The sequence below is a fragment of the Delphinapterus leucas genome, chromosome 8, assembly GCF_059928025.1.
Source record: "Delphinapterus leucas isolate spDelLeu-1000000601 "Yukka" chromosome 8, BTC_Dleu_Yukka2, whole genome shotgun sequence".
Taxonomy (NCBI): Eukaryota; Metazoa; Chordata; class Mammalia; order Artiodactyla; family Monodontidae; genus Delphinapterus; species Delphinapterus leucas.
In genome coordinates, this window is record NC_143136.1 from 86,472,587 (window position 1) to 86,494,656 (window position 22,070).

At 39.6% G+C, this 22,070-nt stretch overlaps 1 protein-coding gene across 6 annotated transcripts in view; it reads right to left on the reverse strand.

Annotated features, from left to right (window-relative positions):
• ARHGAP15 (Rho GTPase activating protein 15) overlaps positions 1 to 22,070 on the reverse strand; it is a 623,182-nt gene that overhangs the window by 11,995 nt on the left and 589,117 nt on the right. Inside the window, exons 14-15 of one of the 6 annotated variants that reach the window (XM_089916867.1) lie at positions 18,595 to 18,700; positions 2,700 to 17,615 (exon numbers count right to left, since the gene is read on the reverse strand). The exons of 4 other annotated variants lie outside the window; for them this stretch is intronic. In XM_089916867.1, coding sequence (XP_089772993.1) covers positions 18,631 to 18,700 — 70 coding nt within the window. In that variant the 3' untranslated portion in view covers positions 2,700 to 17,615; positions 18,595 to 18,630. Of the gene's footprint in view, positions 1 to 2,699; positions 17,616 to 18,594; positions 18,701 to 22,070 lie in introns of those variants that run through there. One more of the 6 variants, XM_089916866.1, reaches the window with a different exon arrangement.

A 22,070-nucleotide genomic window follows, 5' to 3' on the forward strand; every position in this document is an offset into this window, starting at 1 on the left:
TACTAGAAAAATAGGGGGACTATCTATCAAGGTTATTAAACATTCTGCACTTAAAAAGAACATGAGTTCCCCATCAGGAGGCATTCAGAGATGTTCCAGATTCTTGTATTGAATGGCAAAGTGAATGACATTTAAAGTGTGGTTTGGTTTGGGCTTCCAGATTAATGACGAAAGAATGAACATTCTGGGAAGGTCAAACTATCGTTAGAGATGAGGTGGGATAATATATAATAACTGAGGTTTCTTCCCCACCCTTCCTAATGCCTCTTTCTTTTCTCCAAGATTCAATCAGCAGCATTTTGTCTTCAGTGGAGGGATGGTACAACAGAAAAGCAGAGAAAGCGCTTCGGATTTTTGTAAGCTAGGGCATTTGAATTGAAAAGGACTCGGCCTAAGTGCCCTGGACTCAGAGTTGCAGCGATGGCTTAACCAATAGATTGGAAGGTAGATCAAGAGCCAGGCTGCCCTGCTGCCAGACAAGAGAAAGATTTCTCTGGATCGGTAGGAAGAGAGTTAAAAAGAGAGCTGAGACTTTGGTGAGGTCCCATGAATGCGGCCCAATCCTGAGTCCTTCTTATCCCCCTTCCCTGGGGATGCGGGCTGTTGGAAGGTTTGAGGATTCTGAGATCAGACACACCCATATTCCCCTCCTTGGGGAAAACCTAGGGTTATAAAAAAATTCCAGACTTCCTCATGTTCAGTGTATCAGGAATAAAGACAAAATACTGCATGGTGTATCTACGCAAGGGTGGCATAAGATAACTCCACAGTGTCTGTCTGACCAGTGACTGAAACCAAGACCTGGAATTGGAAGTTGGGGATGATGACAGCAAACCAGAAGGAAATGAAGACAAGCCAGGACAGGTGACAAAAGTCAGACACTTACTACCCTGCTTATCTGCTTTACTACCTTTCTCTAGCAGAATGTAAACATCTTAAGGACCAGGACTTTATCTGTTTTTGTTTAGTGCTGTATTCCTAGACCCACATTAGTGTTTGGCACATAGTACTAGGTGCTCAGTAAATACTTATTGAAATACTGTATAAACGGATGCTCTCCCTGCCCCCCACCAAATGCTTAGGCCATACGTAGCCCTCCGGAACTAGAAAGGATCCAGGAAAATGTCTAGAAGACACTCTGAACTGACTAAATTTAAATCATTTAGATGAATAGGGCTCACAGGGGAAATTAGTTTCAATTGTGGCACAATATTTACATTTCTGGCACACCTGAGTTTCATGCCTACTCCGAGATGATGAGGACACGAAGGCAGAGATGAACAGAGATAATATTTCTTGAGAGCTGGTTAAGGGCCTGTAAGTGTGCAGGGTGCCTTTCCTTCCCATGTATTATCTGACAATGAGATTCTAACATGTACCCAGTTTGAACAAAACTGGTGAGAGGAGCTTAGAATAAAACATAATTTTTATCTGGTTTATACTATGGATGGTTGAAGTTAAAGGTAGTGACACCATTTTTCTTGGCCATCTAAAATCTGACCATCAAATTCTATTTTAGGTAAAATGCTTGATGTATCTGCAGAAATGCAAACCCCTTCAAAATGTTTATAATACTTGGCTTAAAGATAGAAACTATTTGTTTTGCTTTTACACACATGAATTTATAATCTGTAGTGTGGTGGAGAAATAAATTGTGCCAGTTTCTGCATCTGTCCTTGTACATATGGACGTCAGGCTAACTCATGAGTCTATTGTTCAGCACACACCTCTGTAATCACCTGTTATGACTCAAATCTAGACCTTTTTGTGCCTCTCTCAAGTTTCATCTGCTGTTATCCATGCTGAGTTTTCATTCTTGCACATACATTTTATCATAATATTATATGTTAGTCATAAAGTATAATAATAGAGATAAGAGGGATTTTGAATTTAAAACATTGTAAAATGTGCTATAATTATTAAATATGAAAAAATCACTTCTATCCCACTAGAACTAAACCATGTGATTTGTGTGCTTTTAGTGAGTAAGGGGTGAGACTATAGGTAACCTAAGCTATTTTTAAGTGTATATGAACCAAGCATAAATTAAATAAAGTGACACCAAGGCTGAAATAATGTAAGCAAGCACCAAGTGAAACACTGCAGTGAATTCAAAATAGAGTAGTGTACTGCTACTGACGGTTCCCCTATCCTGACATTCTGACTTAATCTGGCATCAGGAAGGTGGAACAGGATGAAGACAGAGAGAAGGATAAATAGAGAAATGAAGATTATTTTTAGTGTGATCATGACCAGGCCATTCATATTTCTCCTATAGCCTGGAACCAATTTTATACTTATTGGAAGGTGTGACCTTCAAATATTCCTTACTTGCAAAAAGACAAATATTCTAGAAGCTCGGTGTTAGCTTGTGGAGGCATCTGTCCCGCTTGCTCTTTGCGTGGAGTTTACTGCAGGGGGGGGTGAAAATTGTAGATGAGCAAATGTGTTACTTATTCTTTACATTTGCAGACTTTAGGGTAAGTTCTCCTTGACAGCTCCCCGATTTCTTTAACGCGGCAAATCTTTAATCAGTCTAGATATGTTAAAATGTGATTTTTACAGCGAATTGACCTGAGTTGAGTGCTTGAGCTGAAATGTGTATTTTTCACCCTCAAAAGCTGACTTGGAGGGAAAAAAAATCAGATATTCTATGATATACTTTGCCTTAGTGACAAGATGTTTTGGGGGAAATCATCCAAGCTTGAAATAAAATCTTTATTGAAAGTAATTCTACATTCATGCCAGTCAGATACATTGTAGGATTAGACTGGATATCCCAGGGGAAAACTACGGTATATGCACCAGGCAGAGTTGATTATTTGGACCTCCTGTCAGTTCTTAACTTCCTGACAATGGCTGAAGCATTCGCAACCGCTACAACTCCGTTTTCATCTTTATTTTGAGAGAAAGTTAATACACTTTACCTTAACTACGCCAAATGTACTGGAAAATAACCCAGTAATAAGATACACCCCGCCTACCAAGTGATATCTGTGTGTAGAGAGCATTTAGCTGTGCATTTTAAGGAAACAAATACAAGGAGCAAATGACAGAAAGATATTGTGATTATTTTTTCTACTTAAACTTTAAAAATTTTCTGGCAAAGCCTCCTGTGTGCTGTCTTAAAATCAACAATGTATACATAATTATGGAGCCAAATAAATGGCTTTCATTGAAAATTTCCTTCAAATGGCAGGTGGGGGAGGCTTTTCAAATTATTATTGCTAGAGTAGTTTGGTTATCAATGTTATTTGGTGTCAAAAAGGAAGACACAGGTACGCCAGGTGACATTTGGCTCCATTTAGAGAATCAAGAACAGCCTGGGATGTCACTTTTGAAAAAGTCATAAAATTGTTTCTTTGGATATAATTAACACTGTGACTAAAGAAGAGAGAAAAAGGCATAATTTCAAATTTAGATTTATAGTCTGATTTGCTGTGAAGACAAAACATCCTTGTAGCTCTAGAGGAAAGGAAAAGACATAAACCCCAAGAGATGTTTGATAATAACCATGTTCAGTTTAAAAATTCAGAACTTAATTTTGTAACTCTCATCTTTTGGTTATATATTTTTAAATGCTTTGCTTGCACATTACCAAAGAATGAAAGCAAAAGGGTGAGGTGGCCCATGACTCACAAGTATAAGGAGAGAAATGATGACTTACTATCATGTTATAGAAAATGACAACATACTCCCCTAGAAAAAGAAGTCTCAAGGTGAAAAGAATATGTGTTCTGAGAACTGTATTTCCTACCTGAGTAATGCGTTGGTTAAAAAACTTAAGTTGAAAAAACTTTGTTTTTAAATTCAAAAGATTATGAATGTCCTTCAGTGGGTGAATGGATAAACAAACTATGGGATGGAATAATGGAATATTATTTGATGATAAAAAGGAATGAGCTATCAAACCATGAAAAAATGTGGACGGGGCTTCCCTGGTGGCGCAGTGGTTGAGAGTCTGCCTGCCAATGCAGGGGACACGGGTTCGTGCCCCGGTCCGGGAAGATCCCACATGCCGCGGAGCGGCTGGGCCCGTGAGCCATGGCCACCAAGCCTGCGTGTCTGGAGCCTGTGCTCCGCAACTGGAGAGGCCACAACAGTGAGAGGCCCATGTACCGCAAAAAAAAAAAAATTTGGACGAATTTTAAATGTATGTTGCTAAGTGAAAGCGGCCAGTCTGAAAAGCCTGTATGATTTCAAGTACCTGACATTCTGGAAAAGGCAAAACTCTGGAGATAATGAAAGATGAGTGGTTTCCAGGAGTTAGGGGAGAGGGAGGAATGACTGGGCAGAGCACAGAGGATTTTTAGGGCAGTAGATCTATTCTGCATGATACTATAATGGTGGATATATGTTATTATATATTTGTCAAAATCAATATAATATACAGCAAGAGTGAACCTTAATGTAAACTATGGACTTTAATTAATAATAATGTATTGATGTTGGCTCATCAATTGTAACAGATGTCCCACACTAATGCAAGATGTTAATAATAGAGGAGATTCTGCAAGTGTGTTTGGGGGTGTGTGGGGCTAGATAGCATATGAAAACTGTGTAATTTCTGCTCAGTTTTCTGTAAACCTAAATCGGTTCTGAAAAATCTATTAATTAAAAAAAGTAAAAAAAAAAAAAAAAAAAGATAATGAAAGCAGATTGCATTAATTCAGAGTCTGGAGGTCCATTTCCCTGTTTGTCTATCCTTACGGGCACACACATTTGAATGGCTTTGCACTGTATGTCAGTCACTGTGTGCAAAACCATACTTAAGTTTGTTTCTACGAGGAAGCCTTTAAGAATTGTATTCTGATCACTTCGTTATTTGCTTTCTTGGCATTTAAACATTCAGATTGTATTACATTATTGTTGATGGTTTATTTTTATCTCTAAGTTATTTCATGCACATATGTTTTATCTCCCTCAATTAGATTGCAAAATCTTTGAGTTTAGGTGATGTGTTACCTTCTACTTTGCTCCTGTTTTCATTGCAGTAGGAAATTTGGGTATTCTATACCTTCCTGTTATTACAAATTGATTTTGCTTTATAGGTCACTGGCAGGTTAAATTTTTCCTCACCCAGATATGTTTTGCTCAAGCAGAAAGTGAGCTGAACTGAACAAAAATGAGGTACTCACTTATACTTTTCTATCTACAGTCAGAGCAAAGCTGTCCACAGCTACTCCTTTTTTTTTTCTTTTAAATTAATTAATTTATTTTTTGCTGCGTTAGGTCTCTGTTGCTGTGCGCGGGCTTTCTCTAGTTGCGGTGAGCAGGGGCTACTCTTCACTGAGGTGCGCAGGCTTCTCCTTGTGGTGGCTTCTCTTGTTGCGGAGCACGGGCTCTAGGGCGCACGGGCTTCAGTAGTTGCAGCACGCAGGCTCAGTAGTTGTGGCTCGCGGGCTCTAGAGCGCAGGCTCAGTAGTTGTGGCACACGGGCTTAGTTGCTCTGTGGCATGTGGGATCTTCCCGGACCAGGGCTCGAACCCGTGTCCCATGCCTTGGCAGGAAGATTCTTAACCACTGTTCCACCAGGGAAACCCACAGCCACTCTTGTTACCTTCTGTTTCTTAAGTCCAGGAGGGAAGTCAAGATCATCAGTGAAACCTTTGAGCCCTTTTCCATGTCAATCCTCTCCCTTTCTCCTTTCCCCTGTCTTCTCTTTTTACTTCTTTTGAAAAAAAAAATTACAGAGGATGACTGGAGAATTGAATTTGGAAATACAGCAATCTTATGTAACATTTAGAGGTATTTTTTTTTGGAAAAGAGAATTCAGTAAGTGCAAAATATCATCTGTGGATGCTCCATTTTCAAAGGTTTTATGAGGTAGTGTGAAATTACTTTAGGTTAAGGTGTCAAAAATAGAATGCAGGAGTTATGAGGTTTGTGTTGAGCAGTCTTGCTTCTTCCCAGAAATGTCTACATCATCCAAATGAGAAAGAATCCATCTCACTGACCTAGAGAATTGTGTAGACATCCCTGAGGCTTACTGACCCAGCACAGCATAGGAACCTGGAGAAAAAGGTGATTCAGTGAGGAAGCCTTAGTCTCGTAAATGCACACAATTTTAATTGATGTAGAAGATCAATGTGTACAAAGAAACAGAAAGCCTGGTTTCCTCCCCTGGCTCCACTTTTTATTGCATGTAGGACTTTGGGAATTCACTTAGCCTTCCTCAGCCTCAGTTTCCTCTTTTGGAAAATCAGACAGTTGGGCTGGAAGAGTTCTAATGTCCTTGTTGAACAATTTAACGCTTAAAAAAAGCTTAAACTCTTTTCTTCCTCAAATTTGAAATGATTTGTAAGGAAAGTTGACACGCTCGGAAACACACGGAAAGCATAGTACTCCGCTGCAAAATAAGGAAACCCTAAAATTTAAGGGGTTGTAATAATATCTTAGGTATATGTGTACATGCTTTAAATATAATAGACATATAAAGGGTATGTATGTATATTTTTGCTATAAGACATACATTTATTTATTAAAATAAAGAACGAAACAAAAAGGCAGACACTGGGAATTTTTAAGGAAACAGACACGAGCCTCCTGTTCTCTTGGAAGCATAAGGGTGTGTCTGTAGTCTGCGTGTTTGTTTTCATAACACCTATAAAAGAATAGCGGCAATGGACCAACAGACCTTCTCTGGCAGAGATGACACACAGGTTTGCTTTACCTGGCTGATGGTGGCTGTCTGCTCCGTGGGGAAGGACCCTGAAGTTGAAAGAGTGATGTGACAAATCAATAATGTCTACATGGGATTTGGATGGAGAATGGTGGTGTATGTGCCAGGAATGTGCCATTCAGGGCAAAAGTAATTTTGAAAGGAAATCAGATACATCTATAGACGAATTACAAAGCCTTCCTGGATGAGAAAGAATCTGGAAACTTGAGAGGCAAGCTGTTGGGGGCATTTGAACCAAGCTGCCCTTAAGTAAGTATAGAAAAAAAAGGGAAAATTGTAGCTGCATAGAGGTGTCAAAGCAGACAAAGAGTGAATTTAGATATATATGAGTTAAATTTCAAGGATAACTCTCTGAAAGAGATTTAAGGAAATATATACAAAAGATATAAATTGGTAGTCCTTTCAAATTAGAACATATATATCTGCTTCATTTTTTAAAAGAAATTACTCAATATTTATAATATTTTAAAAAACCCAGTTCCCAATGGATGTACATTACCCACCCCACCCCTATATTTTATTAACTCATAATCATCACAAGATCAGAGCTTTCTCTGGTTGTATATGAATACTGAAGAGAAAGTCATAGAAAGGAAAAATACAGTCTCTCTATGGTTAAAAAGATCTACTAATGTCAGTGGTTAAGTGGTAATTTTACTGAATAGTGATAATAGAGGGAAGACGTACAAGGCTGCGGAATAGAAGAGGGTCAATGGAATCTATTCATTTTGTGTTTATACATTTGTACTCTTGCATGGCGCCTCATTGCCATGCCTTATCTAGGAGGATTACTAATATGACAACACTCCTGATTTATAGAAGCCCAGTTAGGTTAAACAGTTTGATTCATTTCAATTGGACAAAAAAAACTCTTGTTGAAGCTGAATTCTTGCTTTGCAACGAACACAAACTCACACTCATTATTACTTATGGTGCTTTTCTTTATGGATGAAGTGCTTCGCAGCCAAGTAGCAGTAGTCACCAGCTGATGACCATAAGGAAAGGCAAACACTGTCAGTGGAATAACATCCTCAGCCAAGTGTTTATGTTGGATGCATATACAATACATAACTGTTCTTAACTAATGATACAAAGTTGGCCTCCCCAAGCTTCTCCTTTTGTATTATTTCTTGCCACCCATGTGTTAAGCAAGATTTTCTCAGGACCTAAGCCCCACCCTAAAAGTAAGTTCGGCTTCTTTGCAAGCTGGATTTATTCTTTCTAGCTTCCAGGGGAATATCATACACCAAATAACTGTGAGTTAGTTGTACATACAATTGTGGTGATGTGGCTGCTAATGAAGTTTCCAGAGGTGGTTAATTTATGTACAGAGTATCTGAAGCAATGAAATGACCTGGTTAATTTGGCATTTTTTAATGTTGCCCTTTAAGATCTTTTGTTTATATTTTCTTTCTGAATCTATTGGTTTATTATATTCTCAATGAAAGCTTTTTTTTTTTTTTTTTTTTCCTGCAGGCAGGGAAAACATCTAAGTCTTCCTATTAAGAACTTTATTTTCTTTCTTTTCCTTGCTCCAACTTTCCTTGTTTTAAATTTTCTCTAACCTACAATTTGGAATTTTCTCTTCAATTGGCTGAAGTAATGTTTTACTGGCATTCCTCTGACCAGATATTCCCTTGATATGTTCAACACCAAGCTGAAAGATCTGGCCAACCGCTGGGACAGAGGGAATGAGGCCTTGGTACATTAGGAGTGAGGTGAAGCCAGCTAGATCAGACAGAAGCTGGTGCAGCCCAGACCATGGCTCTAGGGTCAGAGAGAAGCTACCAGAAAGAGTCAGTACTGAGATCACAAAAAGCTAAGCAACACAAGTTGGCAAAGTAGTTTTTAAAAGGCTACAGCCAGGGGATGAGCCATATTTGCAGCAACGACATGGCAACTGTCTAAGACAGTCAGTGTGTCAGTCTAAGACAGATAGACATGGTCAGGAACAGCGCTACTCATGACCAAGGTATCAGGCCCTCCAGTCGAAGTCTCTGCCCCTATTTTTCTAAACGTCAAGTGTTGTCTGGCAAGCCATCCTCTCTCTGATAAAGGAGCTAATGTTTGTTCAGTCCTTGCCTTGTGCCACTCAAATGCATCATCTTATTTTTTTCCTGACAACAGCTTTATGAGATCGGTACTATTATTATCCCCATATTAAAGATGAAAAACTTGAGGCTCATGGAGGTTGTCCTGTGTCACACAGAAACGGTTGTGCTAAGATTTAAAGCCAGGTCCTCTGAGTGCAGAATATGAACTCTTCTTACATTGTTATCCCTCTGTCCTTCTCATACCTCACTGGTTCCTCTGTTTGCTATTCTTTCCCCCCAGTCCTGGGTCTCTTTAGTTCCCAATCAGATAGCCCTCATCTCTGTGCCCAGAGCTTTGAGCCAGCCTTTCCCCCTCCTTCCCCCAGTCCCAGCTCACTTAACCCCAGCCCGGGTAAGAGCCCCAGGCCCCTTGCTTTCCTGGCAGGAGAATAAAGACAGCTGGCAGTGAGAAAAGCCTGTGAAGGAGAATATGAACGCAGTCGTGGTTATGGCTTTGCTGTCTGAGAACTCCCTCTGTCAGGGAACTGCTTTGGCTTCCCACACTTGCTACATGGACAGATGTTTTCAATTATTATCACTGACAAGCCTCCGGGCCAGGTTCCTTCTGATTGGCTGTTACAGGACTCAGAGGGGACTAAAGGAAACTGAGGCTAGGACACAAAACACCTCAGTCATCACTTTAATCATGTTTCTCCAAAGCAACTGGTTGAGTTGGACAGTTCACCCAGAACTGGAATCCTTTTGTAAACACAGACTCAATTTCCTTTTAAACCTTTCTTTCATTCTGGTTTCAATTTTTCTGCCCGTAGTTTTTCTGACATTGTAAGAGAGTGAGACATTTGTCATTTCTTTACCAATTCTTTCCTTTTGTTGTTCATCCAGAGTTTTGGGTGCGTACCAGAGTATAGTGGGAGTTGTGACTTAGTGAAATGTAACCTGATACTACTAGACTTGGCATTGCATCATCACCTGCAAAAATGACCTAGGTCTGATCTGGAAGCACAAATATCATCCAATGTTTCCACCTATAGTGACCTGGGGAATGTTCCACCCTAAGTCCAAAGCCACTTCTCACTTAAGTTTTGCATCAACTATAGGAGCCGTTTGACATATCTGTCCTGCATTACCAGGACTGTTGTCTAACTTTCTAGCTAATCATTGTATCAGCCATAATTACCCTGATTTCTTTTCCTTACCATCTCTGGTGTGTCCTAAGGAAATCCAATGACGAACTGATCCCAAAGGAAATCTGAGGGAAGCCTTGGCATGGTTGAAAATAGAAAAGAATGTAGACATGGCTCTCAGAAGCAACCCTGACAACCCTCTCTTCTATGTTCCTTCTTCTTCAATGGGATTAGTTATATTTGATACCACTCAGCCTCTAACTTCTCATTATTTATTCCTTCCTTCCTATTTCTATAATTAGAAGGGAAAATTAGACTGTCAGGTGGATTAAAGCTTTCTAAATTCATTTTTATTTCCCATTCTGTCATTTATCTGGTTAGAAAAAAATGTATTCAAGATGCTCCAGTGTTTCTGCATATTAGTTTTCATGTTCTTTTGATGTCCTGAAGTTAGGTTTGTGTGTGGTCCGTCATGCTCAAGTCTCCAAACTGCCTTGTCTCTGCTGCCATTTTAAAACAATAGCAGCAGACACGCAAGTCACCAAACGTATTTGGTAAAACAGCCAAAATCCACAGACTTAATCCTGAAAGCTGGAGTCTCCATGTTGATTTCTGAAAAATGTCTCCTGGACTTTCAAACCACACTCTGTATTTTAAGCCCAAAGGTAAAATATTATAGGATGTTAATTCATCCTTTTCAAAAAAGGCACATGAGGGTTAAAACATATGCTTTCTCCTTCACTCAGAAAAAAATTCACTCCAACCTTTTGGGGAGGGGAAATCACATGTAGCTCTAAAACAGCTGAAGCTAAAAACATCAAAGTTGGCATGACTTCAGTTATCACTGAATCAGGAAGATCAAGCCAAGTTTTTGAAGAAAATGGTTGAGCATTTTAAAACTAAAAGAAGTTAAAATGCTCTTTCTGAGCATGCTCGTTGGGAGGTTTTAAAATATTTTCTTTAGGTTGGCTTTATTTTGCTCATCACTTTGGAGACATTTCAACAAAAACTATCTAATTAGTCTTGATTAATATTGTTCACTAATGCCCTAGCCAAGGCCCAAGTGCCTGTCACCTGCTAAGGTGATGTTTTCGCCATGGTTGCCAAGGGACCACTGCTACTCAGCAAGGGTGAGTCATCTTGGTCTTTCACGTTTTTGTCGTCCCTGGGTTCAGGTATTTGTGGTGGGACAAACACGGGGGAGGGTTGAGGGACAGGGTGTTGAAGCAGTTCCACAACAATACAGTACATTGAATATAGCTGCTAGATCCTTGCCTGTTTTGACTTTTTCTCTCAATTATCCACAACTTCAGTATTTCCCCCCCAAAATGGGTAGGATGGTTTGAGTATTTGAAAAACAAGAGGCAGTTTAAATCAACTCCCAAGCACATAAATATGGTCCTTGAAATGGAAACTGAATAGACCCTATGTTCATGGTTTTCTGATAGAATTTCACTCTCTTTTAGGCACTAAGTAGCTTATGCTGTGCTTCTGACAGTTTGGGGGTCTGCATTTATTTTGCAATAAGACAGTCACTGCTCTTGCTTTACCTGGGATGAGATCAATTGACAGACCTGGAGGATCATTGACACGGAGCTTGTTATCACCGCCATCCGATGCTGTCTCAAGATGTAAATTTCTCAAATGGTATCAACAGCTTGGTGAGAAGAGTGCTTCTTGTAGCAGAGCCCTTTTACTAGTTTCAGCACTGCAGTTTCAGGAGTTTCTTTACTGGAGCTCTCAGTGAAATCCTCCAATAGCATTTTTGAATTGAAATATCTTGCATGTATAATGGCCCAAGGGAATTGCCTCACTGGTGAGATTACTTCTACACCTGTCTAAATAGCATCGGATCTATAAATTGTCAAGAGGAAAGGCAAGAGGTAGGGTCTGACATGACTGTTGTTTCTAATATGCTGTCACACAGTGATAGCCAGAAGGGCCAGCATAATACAGGGTATCCCAGTAGACTATCCGCAGGTCAGTTTAGATATATTAATCCACTCTTAGGTAAAAAGGAGGTACAATTACGCTCAACTTACAGATTCACGTATACTGGGGAAAAAGTCTTATTTAATAGCTGGTAGCAGAATTCCTCTTAAGGGAAAAAAATCATTTTTTCTTTCTTTCTTAGCAAAACATTTTTCTTTTTTTTTTTGCGGTACGCGGGCCTCTCACTGTTGTGGCCTCTCCCGTTGCAGAGCACAGGCTCCAGACGCGCAGGCTCAGCGGCCATGGCTCACGGGCCCAGCCACTCCGCGGCATGTGGGATATTCCCGGACCGGGGCACGAACCCGCGTCCCCTGCATCGGCAGGCAGACTCTGAAACACTGCGCCACCAGGGAAGCCCAAGCAAAACATTTTGATGGACCATTTTGGAAAGATAATCCTTAGAACACAGCCAGAAAAAGAGGTAAACAAATTCTCTGTATAAAAAATGAAATGGACTTATGAAGGTTGTGTGTAAAAAGAAAGAATATGAAAGAAGGGTGTTGGGGCAGAATTACATGGTGGAAAGTTGGAGGCCAAATGGAAGAGACAACCCACAAAAATTTCCTACTGGAGGGTGTAGGGAGAATGACCAAGGTAGTAATAGGAATGCCTATTATTGAAGTTTAAATTTTCAATTATCTGCTAGGCTGGGTGTGATGTAATCTTTCCATCCTCCATGAATTATCAGTAAATGTCTACTAAGTGCTATGTCCTGGAGTGAGCTTTTGGAAAGCAAGGCAGAGGAATTGTTAAGATAAGGGAACACTGGCAAGTGATGAGGCAATGCATGAGTTGTGGTTTCAGCCAAAGCAGGAAATCAAGCCAGAAACAACTAGATGAAACATAAATCCTTTCTGATAACCTGAGAGACACCAGGTTTCTAATTTCATAAGGATTGTAAGTTTGAACACGTTATTTTAATTTGAGTAGGAATGATGATGCAGACTGACAAAGGGTATTTCCTTGGGATTCTTGGTGCCATGTCTTGCCTGCCTCAGCTGTACCCAAGTTTCTTCTAAAGGGCCTATGCATCCTGCTAGTTCATAGATTTCAGGATGCAGCAGGACTGAGCCATATGTGCCCTGTTTCCCCAAGTGACCCTTCCATTTGCGGTTTTGATACTTGGTTCTGCCTTTCAATTCCCCACCTCAAGGACCAGAACCCAGCTCTGAACCCTAGAGGGGTTGCTGGGAGACTTGACTCTATCACCTAATATTTGCCAGCTTCTTCTGCTAAGGTTGTTGTCCTTTTCTGCTCTCCTAAGTATACCTGAACCACTATTATTGCCTCTCCCCAAACTCAGGTTACAGAGCCTTCCAAGATAGAGTCTGCATGCACCTGGGCTCTTTTAGTCTCCTTATGTGGATCAATGTTCTTGACTTGAAAACCAGCAGTGGCCTTCTGTTACCCATTAGGTAAAATCCCAGCTCCTTATTAGGACATATTAGCCCTTTCATAACCTGTTCCAGTGTCTTTTTCCAGTACTCCCCATTCAATGTTCTCAATAAGCACTCATCAGAATATTCCTTTTTCTCCCAGTGAGTAGACCTGGCCATGTTTTTTTATGGCTGTTTGGACCAAGGGTAGAGGCTTGAACCAAGAAATGGGACCAACCAGAGTGCCTTTCTCAGCATTTAAACTTGGCTTGAAGAAGGACATTCCAACCTTTGCAATGCCTGTTAATATAAGGTCTTCACAGAACAGAGCACGTGATTTGGATTGTGTAACTATTTCAATTAATACATTAAGAAAAACTAAAAAAGGTGCCTTGGCTCAGAACTCTTTTTCTCACCAAAAGTAATTATGAAATTTTAACTTGTTATTTATACCACAATGTTCAAAATTATAATGACTACATATGACATAGTTCACATAAGTAGTGAAATTAGTTGATCTCCATGATATTCGAACAGAGACCTGGAAGTTCAAATCTAAGGAACTGATCTGGTTTCAAGTCATCTTTAATAGTGAACCATTCTATACAAGGTCAGTGTCTGCTGGGTGGCCGGTGATTACTAGAGAAAAATCTAAATAGTCTAAAATACAGTTGAGGAGTGGAAGATGCCTTTAATATTTAGGACTCTAAATTACCTCACAGACCGCCAGCGAAAGGCACGTGTCTTCTGAATTTGACCAATTCTATATGACAGCTTATTTTCTTTCTTTTTTTAAATGTCTGCTATTGATATTTATTAATATTGTAATTATTTGCCCCGGGCTGGGCCACTCCAGCACCCATCACAGGGCCCGCCCCTTGTTTTGCTCAGCACCCTCCCATTGGTTGAGCCTTAGCAGTAATGATAGCTTATTTTCTACTCTGATCATAAAATTTTAACTTCTTGAGGCATGGATTGAACTACTTCTAATGCTCTTCTCAGCAAAAGTACCTGGTTACAAATAAGAACTTCATTAGCTTTTAGCCTTTAATGACTATTACTTAAAATTTAACACAGAGTCATTAATCTCCCTCAAACCACCAATCTTAAAGTATATATGTTGTCCATGCTTCCAATTTTTGTGGCACTCTGATTTTGAGGTTTTCAAGACAGTAGACAAATAGATTTCAAAAATCATCATGAGATCACCATGAAGAATGGGAAGAACAGTCTCTTAATTTCATGCATTAGGACAGGCATATATGGGAAGCAACTTCCAATCTTCTTTTAGATTCTACCCAGTTGTTAGTGTCATTTCAATGTGTGAGATAACTTTCTATTTTCTCCTTCTAAGAAATGAATATATAACCTATTATTTAAGATTAGAGTTAGAAATGGATTTAGGGCAGCACCAAGTACTAATCCTTCATGTTCTACCATTTTCTATTCACATTACATTTTTGCCCGGTACATAGTTGTGACTATAGAATAGGAAAACTGACCAGAAGGCAGGCTTAAGATTCTGGTTATAAAGTTCTGATCATGTCACCTATAGAAGTTTAAGAAATACAAGTTAATATGGGAAAAATTTTCAAGAATCAGTGGCATTGAAGAAGATAAGAGCACGCAGAAGACCGCTACAGTACTGCAGAGGTTCCAGTGGCTCACTTCTACTTAACCAGCTCTCTATTTCCTCTGTAAAATATACTGACCAATGCCCACAACACACTGAATGTTCGCAGCTAGTTAATGACTCTCAACTGTGCACATCTGTTCCCACTAGAGAGAAGTCCCAGGAGAGAGTCCCAAACAGGTTTATACCAGTTGTACTTATTATTGTAATTACATAATTTAATTAAATATTATGTAAACTGATGAAATATGAGAGCAAAAAGGAAGATAGTTGCTTTGGGGAACACTTCTTTTGAAGAGAAGATAAATTCTACTAAATCTGAACTGAATAAAGGGTTTTCTCTGAAGATGGGGTAGGTCTGGATGAATTCTCAAGGCTTTTTCCAAATCTATCGTAATAGATATTTCTTGGTTTTTAAATTTTGTTTCCTTTTGGATTTAGTCCCAAGTTCTATTTCATACGATAACAGCTGCCAATTACCATTTCCTGAGCACTTACTATGTGCCAGGCACTGTGTACAGTGGTTTGTTTGCATTATCTCATTTGATAAACACAGTAATGACTATTAATTATTGAACAATGACCTTATGTGCTTGGCCTTTTGTTGAGCAAATTATCAATATTACCCACTTAATTCTTACAATACACAGATTTTTAGATATGGAAACTAAAACACAGAAGGAATGGGAACTTTGTCTACACGTACGCAACTGATAAGTAAAAGAGCTGGGATTGAAACTCAGCTCTACGTAACTTCAAAACCTTATCTCTTGTGACTACACTATACTACTTCCACATATAGGTTCTTTAAGGAGCTGCCTTATTTATTTTTGTAGCCTCAGTGCCTAGTTCAGGTCCTATCTCACTGTAGGGACTCATTAGTGTTACATGGATGAAGGAATGCATGCATGGATGGGTATTACTTCAGTTTTGCTTGCTAGGCCTTGATGTCACTTTGCCAGAGAGCATGGAAGAAAGACAGGCAACCTTTCTTAGTCATAGACAACAGTGCTGCTTAATGTGACTTAGCCTCCATGTACGTCTCTCATTGATTGAAATACTATTATATTCAGATATAGGATAGTTGTGTTGGGGAAATAAGAGGTTGTAGTTACAATTTACTGTTGTGGACAAGTGGATTCTTTTTTTTTTGTCTTCTATGCATCTTTTTTCTTCCTTTTGGGGGAAACCTCTCGCCCACTCCCAGTCTCTGTGGTGTGAGTGGAGTTGACCCAGTCCCTGCCTCCAGGGTTGGGCTTATGTCCCAAGTCCAACTAATGAGAACCATTCATTCCTCTGCCACAGTGAACGGATCAGGAACAAATACGGAATAAATATGGGATCGAAGCCAGGCCAAGGAGAATTGTTCCTGGGAATTTTCTATTCCCACCGCAAAAGAGAAACATACTTGCCCCTGAGGATGCTAGGCTGATACGATACAATACTGCTGCTGCCATCTTGCTGCCAGGAGGAAGGATTTCAAGCGAAAACGAAGCTAACCCAAAGATGAGCAGAGATTAGAGATGGAAAGAGGCAAAATTCCCGGCAAGATACTTTGGCACTTGGATCTAGTCATGCCCAAAGTCATATCTAATCCTGGAACTTTAAGTAAAGTAATCCAATAAATTCTCTTTTATACCTAAACAGTTTGAGTTGGCCTTTGTCACTTGCACCGAACTTTAGCATGTCTTAAGAATTTATAGAAGCCTAAGAAATGTTTTCAGAGTGCGTAACTGGGATCAAATGGATTGATCCGGAAACCATGGCTTGCAAATGTTTAGAGGAGAAAAAGGAATTACACTTAAAGCAAAGCAAAGAAAAAAAATTAAACACAAAGCTGAATCTAATATCTGGCTCTAATATCTTAGCTCTAGCTAGTGTTTTAACTTTGGTGCTTAGTAACACTCTCTTGTTCTTTGATTTAAAAGAAGACTAGCTAATCTGCTAAGTAAAATGGCTTCATACATAACATTGCAAGATCTGAATTTCTTGGAAGTCTTCAGAACAAGTCAGAATATTCAGGGGGAATACCCCCACCATGTTTTCAAATGAATTCTTTAATTCAAGACTTCTTCAAGCAGCGTTTTCTTCCAGCTCACTTGCAAAACACACACTTGTGTATACACAACCATGCAGAAACAGAAATCCATTCAGGTACAATCTAACTTGCAATCAAGAACTACTAAAATAGGACCTTATCATCAGCACAGCACATCCCAAAATGTCTTTGTAAAATAAATCAAATTATATGAGTTAATTGATTCCAGGCAACATCAGCAAGTGCAGGTGGAGACTGAATAGCAGGATGTTTATTAATGAAGTACTATTAATCAAAATTGACAATACCAATTCCTGTTTGTTGTATCTGAAAGCTACCTTCAGTGGTTATAGATACATTTGTTGAGTTTTAAAACACAGCTTTGAAAAGGAAGAAAAAAGGGTATAGTAACACATGGGATTTTTAGCTTTGGATTTTGGACTACTGATATTTAAACACAGGAAAGATATTCCTAAATGCAATTTGACAAGCAATGCCAAAGATGCCAGTGGTAATTAATTAGCACTTAATTGAGACCACAGAACAACAGGACATAGGAATTGGTACTCAGTGCCATTTCCCCCTTAGGCTCCATCTCATGAGGGTCAGGAGTGTGGCTGCACGCTGAAGGTCAGGAAGTAAATTGAGAGAACACATCGACGCTGGACATTTCTTGATGGATCTCCTTCACCCTTTGCTGCTGCTCCCGGCCATCTCTGATGAGAAAACGACTGTGATTGTTTGAAGGGGAAGTCATTGTTCACGCACATCTAAACCAAGGTAAGCGCTGCCCTCACATCCTAGACTAGTTAGGCTGGACACTTCACAAAACGATAAAGCTCATGAATCAAATGTTAACATGAATGAGGGTAGGTCAACATAAATGCAAATTAAATTTAGAGTGAACATTTATTTGAAGTTGCTGGCTTTGTTAGTTTATATTCAATTTTTGTAGAAATAAATTTAGACCAGGGTTTTTTATAGTTTGGACTTCTATGATGCATGTTAAAGGCTTAAAAGACTTTTGGAAATTCAATCTAAGACATCATACATACTCCAATTCCTCTTCAAACATTGACCCTCTATCTTAATAGATAGGAGTCAACATTCTTTAACAGAGAGGAAAGAACATTCTTGCTTCATTATTCCATGGACCGAACAAATGAAAAAAAAAAAAGGAAATTAATTCTAGTCTCTGAATAAATCTAGAGACAATTTCTGATTGAAAGTTTATGGTAGCTTGTCATATAACACATGAATTGGGAAATAGGTTTGTTAAATTTGCCACAATATTTTCTGAAAAATTAAGTTGGGTCAGTTTTTATTTTTCCATCTTATAGTTGAAATCAGTAACTGAAGGTATAGTTCATTGATGTAACTGGGAAGCGATATCTGGGCTCTTGAGTAACAGACCCTCGATCCACACAGATTATGTTACTTTTGAAGGGTCTTCACTGTCCAAAAGGAGCTTGAATAAAGCACAAATGTCATACATACATCTGGAAGGAGACTCTTCAGGAATCTGCTTTACTTGGTCACACATGCCTGCAGTTAAAACCAACCAGATACCCTTCCTTTCAACACTCCTAGGAAGGGCTTGACTCTGATTCTTTGGAGGTCCTTGAGAATTTGTAGTAGACAATGACATCCACTGACAGAGCAGACGGCAATGACAATTTGGTAAGAAATACTTACTCCTTTTCCCCAGCTGAGTTCCTTTCCATGGTTCATTCACGGAACTAAGTTGGTTCCCATGAGAGTCGCCTCAACATCACTGCTCTTTAAAAACAACTGGAAAAATCTGGACAAGGGATTTCTTTCTGAGAATTGAGATACTCATGTGATATGACTGGAGTAGGTCAGTGGTTCCCAGCCTCCCTTATCATTAGAAAACACAACTAAGGGTTGGATGGCAACAGAGAGAAATACCATCTGGTAGCCTCAGAATTTGCAATCAAATAAGCTTCTCTTTATTGTCTTGATATTCATTTAGCTAAAAACTTTGAGAAAACCATAACTTTCAGTCTTAGTCAACCTTCCCCTCTGTGTTTTAAAATATCAGTTTGCAAACGTTATGGTATTTGAGGATAAAATCATTTTCAAACCCAGAGATCTTTGTACTGTTTAGTGGGATTAAAAAAAAAAATCTATGAAAATCCCATATCTCTTCCGTTGGCCTTTAAACTTTTCTGATTTTAATACGGATAAGCTGCATCTTTAAATACCTTCTAGAACGCCACACATTTCAAATCTTCCCTAAAACACAACGTCACAATTATAGTCCTATGATTCAATGAAGTAATACGTGAGGCCTGAGCCACCCACTTCTATGCAGTGAACATTTCTGAACTTGTTCTGTAAATTGGAGCACCAATTTTATTTTGTTAATTAATTTCATTTTCATTATGTATTAAACTGATGTATACTTCCACCTTATAAATGTATTTTACTGTATAAAAATACATTACATATAAAAGGTTAAAATACGTTTAAAATGAGTGAGAGGGGCTTCCCTGGTGGCGCAGTGGTTAAGAGTCCGCCTGTCGATGCAGGGGACACGGGTTCGTGCCCCGGTCCGGGAAGATCCCACATGCCGCGGAGCGGCTGGGCCCGTGAGCCATGGCCGCTGAGCCTGCGCATCTGGAGCCTGTGCTCCGCAACGGGAGAGGCCACAACAGTGAGAGGCCCGCGTACCACAAAAAAAAAAATAATAATAAAAATAAATAAATAAATAAAATAAAATGAGTGAGAAAATAAGGGCAAAGGGAAAATAAGGGGTTAGTAGAATATTTAAGGTGCATACTGTAAAGTTACAAATGCTTGCCAAGTTTGACTCGAGGCTTGTCATTCCCTGTGAGTCATATCACTTCCAGGTAGTCTGCCAGTGATCAACTTAACTGTTAACTTCTGAGAACATTTCTGCTTTTCTTGTGCTGTCTATGTGACCATGTCTGTTCAGAGGCACCAGAGATTCTGAATTTCTTCTTTTCTTTTTTCAAGTCAGATTGGAGCAGGGAACAGTTCCCATATTAGCTTGTCCATTCATACAAATATTTAGTGACTTTTATGTGCGGGTTACTCTGAGAAGGGAAGCAGTTTTGCATAGAAGTTAGCTTTGGATTCAGAAAAACTTGCATTCAAATACTGACCCCACTACTTTTTAGTTGGGTGGTCTAAGAAAAACACGTGGTTCCTCTGGATGCTAGATTTTTGGCTACATAAATGGACAGTAATACCTCCTTTACATGGTTGCTGAATTGAGAGGATGTATTTCTGAATATTCAGGAGAGTATGGGACACCTGGTTGATGCTCAGTAAACTATGTCTCTTCATGCTAGGTATTCTCAAGAACCAGAAAAGAATAAGAATAACTTCTGCTCTACATTCACTATGCTTGTATGTATGTGTCAAGCTCCCCTTCACAGCTATGCCTAAGGAGGGCTATGAGTTGAGTAGGGAAAGATCTCCTCAGATGGGGTCAGATCTGTGATCAAGCCAATCTGAATATAGCTGGACACTGAGCCAGATGCTTCAAAGAAGTGGTAGCATCTGGGATGAGCAGAGAGCATAGAGAGGAGTCTGGGAAGGAGGAGAAGAATGTGGGCCAAGCCTTGCAGAGGGGGATGCGGGAGGTATGGGTGGAGCTGACGAGAAAATTCATTCATCTGAAGAAGTGACACATTCGTTCACGGAAGTAATGGTTAGAATTCCAGGTAGAGCTAAGACAGTGAGAAAGTACTGACAATTTTATAGAAGAGGGACCTCTGTGATGAAATTACCTTCATCAGAAATTGAAAATCTAAGAACGTTAACTTCAAGAACCATCTAGAATAATTAGCCAGTTGGAGGTCAAGTGCCTTCGACATAGCTTATTTCCATTTTCCTTTTACCACTAAAGTCAGCCTGGGTTATAGGACCTGCAAACCGGCTAGATGACCTGGGAAAGCACAGGTTTGCTCATCTTTGCAATGAGAGCCTTGGCCAGCTTCCCTTCTGGCACTGACACCTCAAAAACCTATAAGCCATTTCACTCTTGAAAATGAGAATAAAGGTCAGATGCTTGCTATTGCTGCTGTACCTCGACTTGCCTTTTGGACGCCTCTGTTTAAACTTCCAGATGTCTGCAAGAAATCCTCTGCATGCTGAGTCATTTAAATTTTTGAAAAGGTCTTCTTCTTCCTCTTTTTTTTTTTTTTTTTTTTTTCAAGGAGTGGCCTAGGTGTTGACTGGACTGAAATTCCACAGAACTAAAGACAAAATCAACTCCTTTCCCCACCCCCCAAAACAAAAACCTTCCATATGTGTCTCTCTGTGAAGCCACTTTACTATTTCTTGATTTTAAACTCAACAGTTACATTTTTAAAGAGACATCACACTTTGGAATATAAACGTGTGAAATCTAAATACAAAATATAATAAAGCAGCTTGAGCCAAGCCACAATTTGAACTTTGTTGTTGTTTTAATTTAGGGTCGTCAAGCACTTTTGAACTTGTTTCTAGCTGTGCTACTATTCTTTGGTGGGTTTCGAGATGAGGCCAGCCACCTTCCAGGGGCTTAATTCGCTCACTTTTGGAAGATGCCCCATATTTTCCTCTGCTTTGCAGCATCTTTCCTCTGAGAGGCTGGGGATACTGAAGCCTCAAAATAGCCCAATACAGAAGGGTATATAGTCTTTCTGCATTACTGATTTGAGATGGTGAAAGACAAATATTGCATACTTTTCTCTAAGCACAGGAAATGCCCTTTTGTGATTCACTCCCCATGTAGACTGAGAAAGACATGATTACAGTGTGTGTTTAGGCCCTTTCTAAGCTCTCTGCCTGGGGATAATGCAGGACTGCTGAGGGTGGTGGCTGCCACCAAGCACAGAGGACCCAAGAAACATTCTCCTCACTTTGGCTACATTGTGGCAGCCCTTATTGTCTGAATTCCTACCTTAGTGTATCCCCAATTGTGTTACTAATGACATTCTTATGGTACAACAATCTCCCTAAAGAAGTTCTCTATACCTGGGGGTGTTTATCTTCTTGGAAAGCCTTTCATTAGAATAGATAGTAATCTGACGTTCCTCTACCTCCCTGACTCTTGCCTCTTCTGATATTTTAAATCCAATTACTGACCTCTATTTTTACCTTCAGGCTTCCTCAGAGGCCCCACCCCACATTCTAGA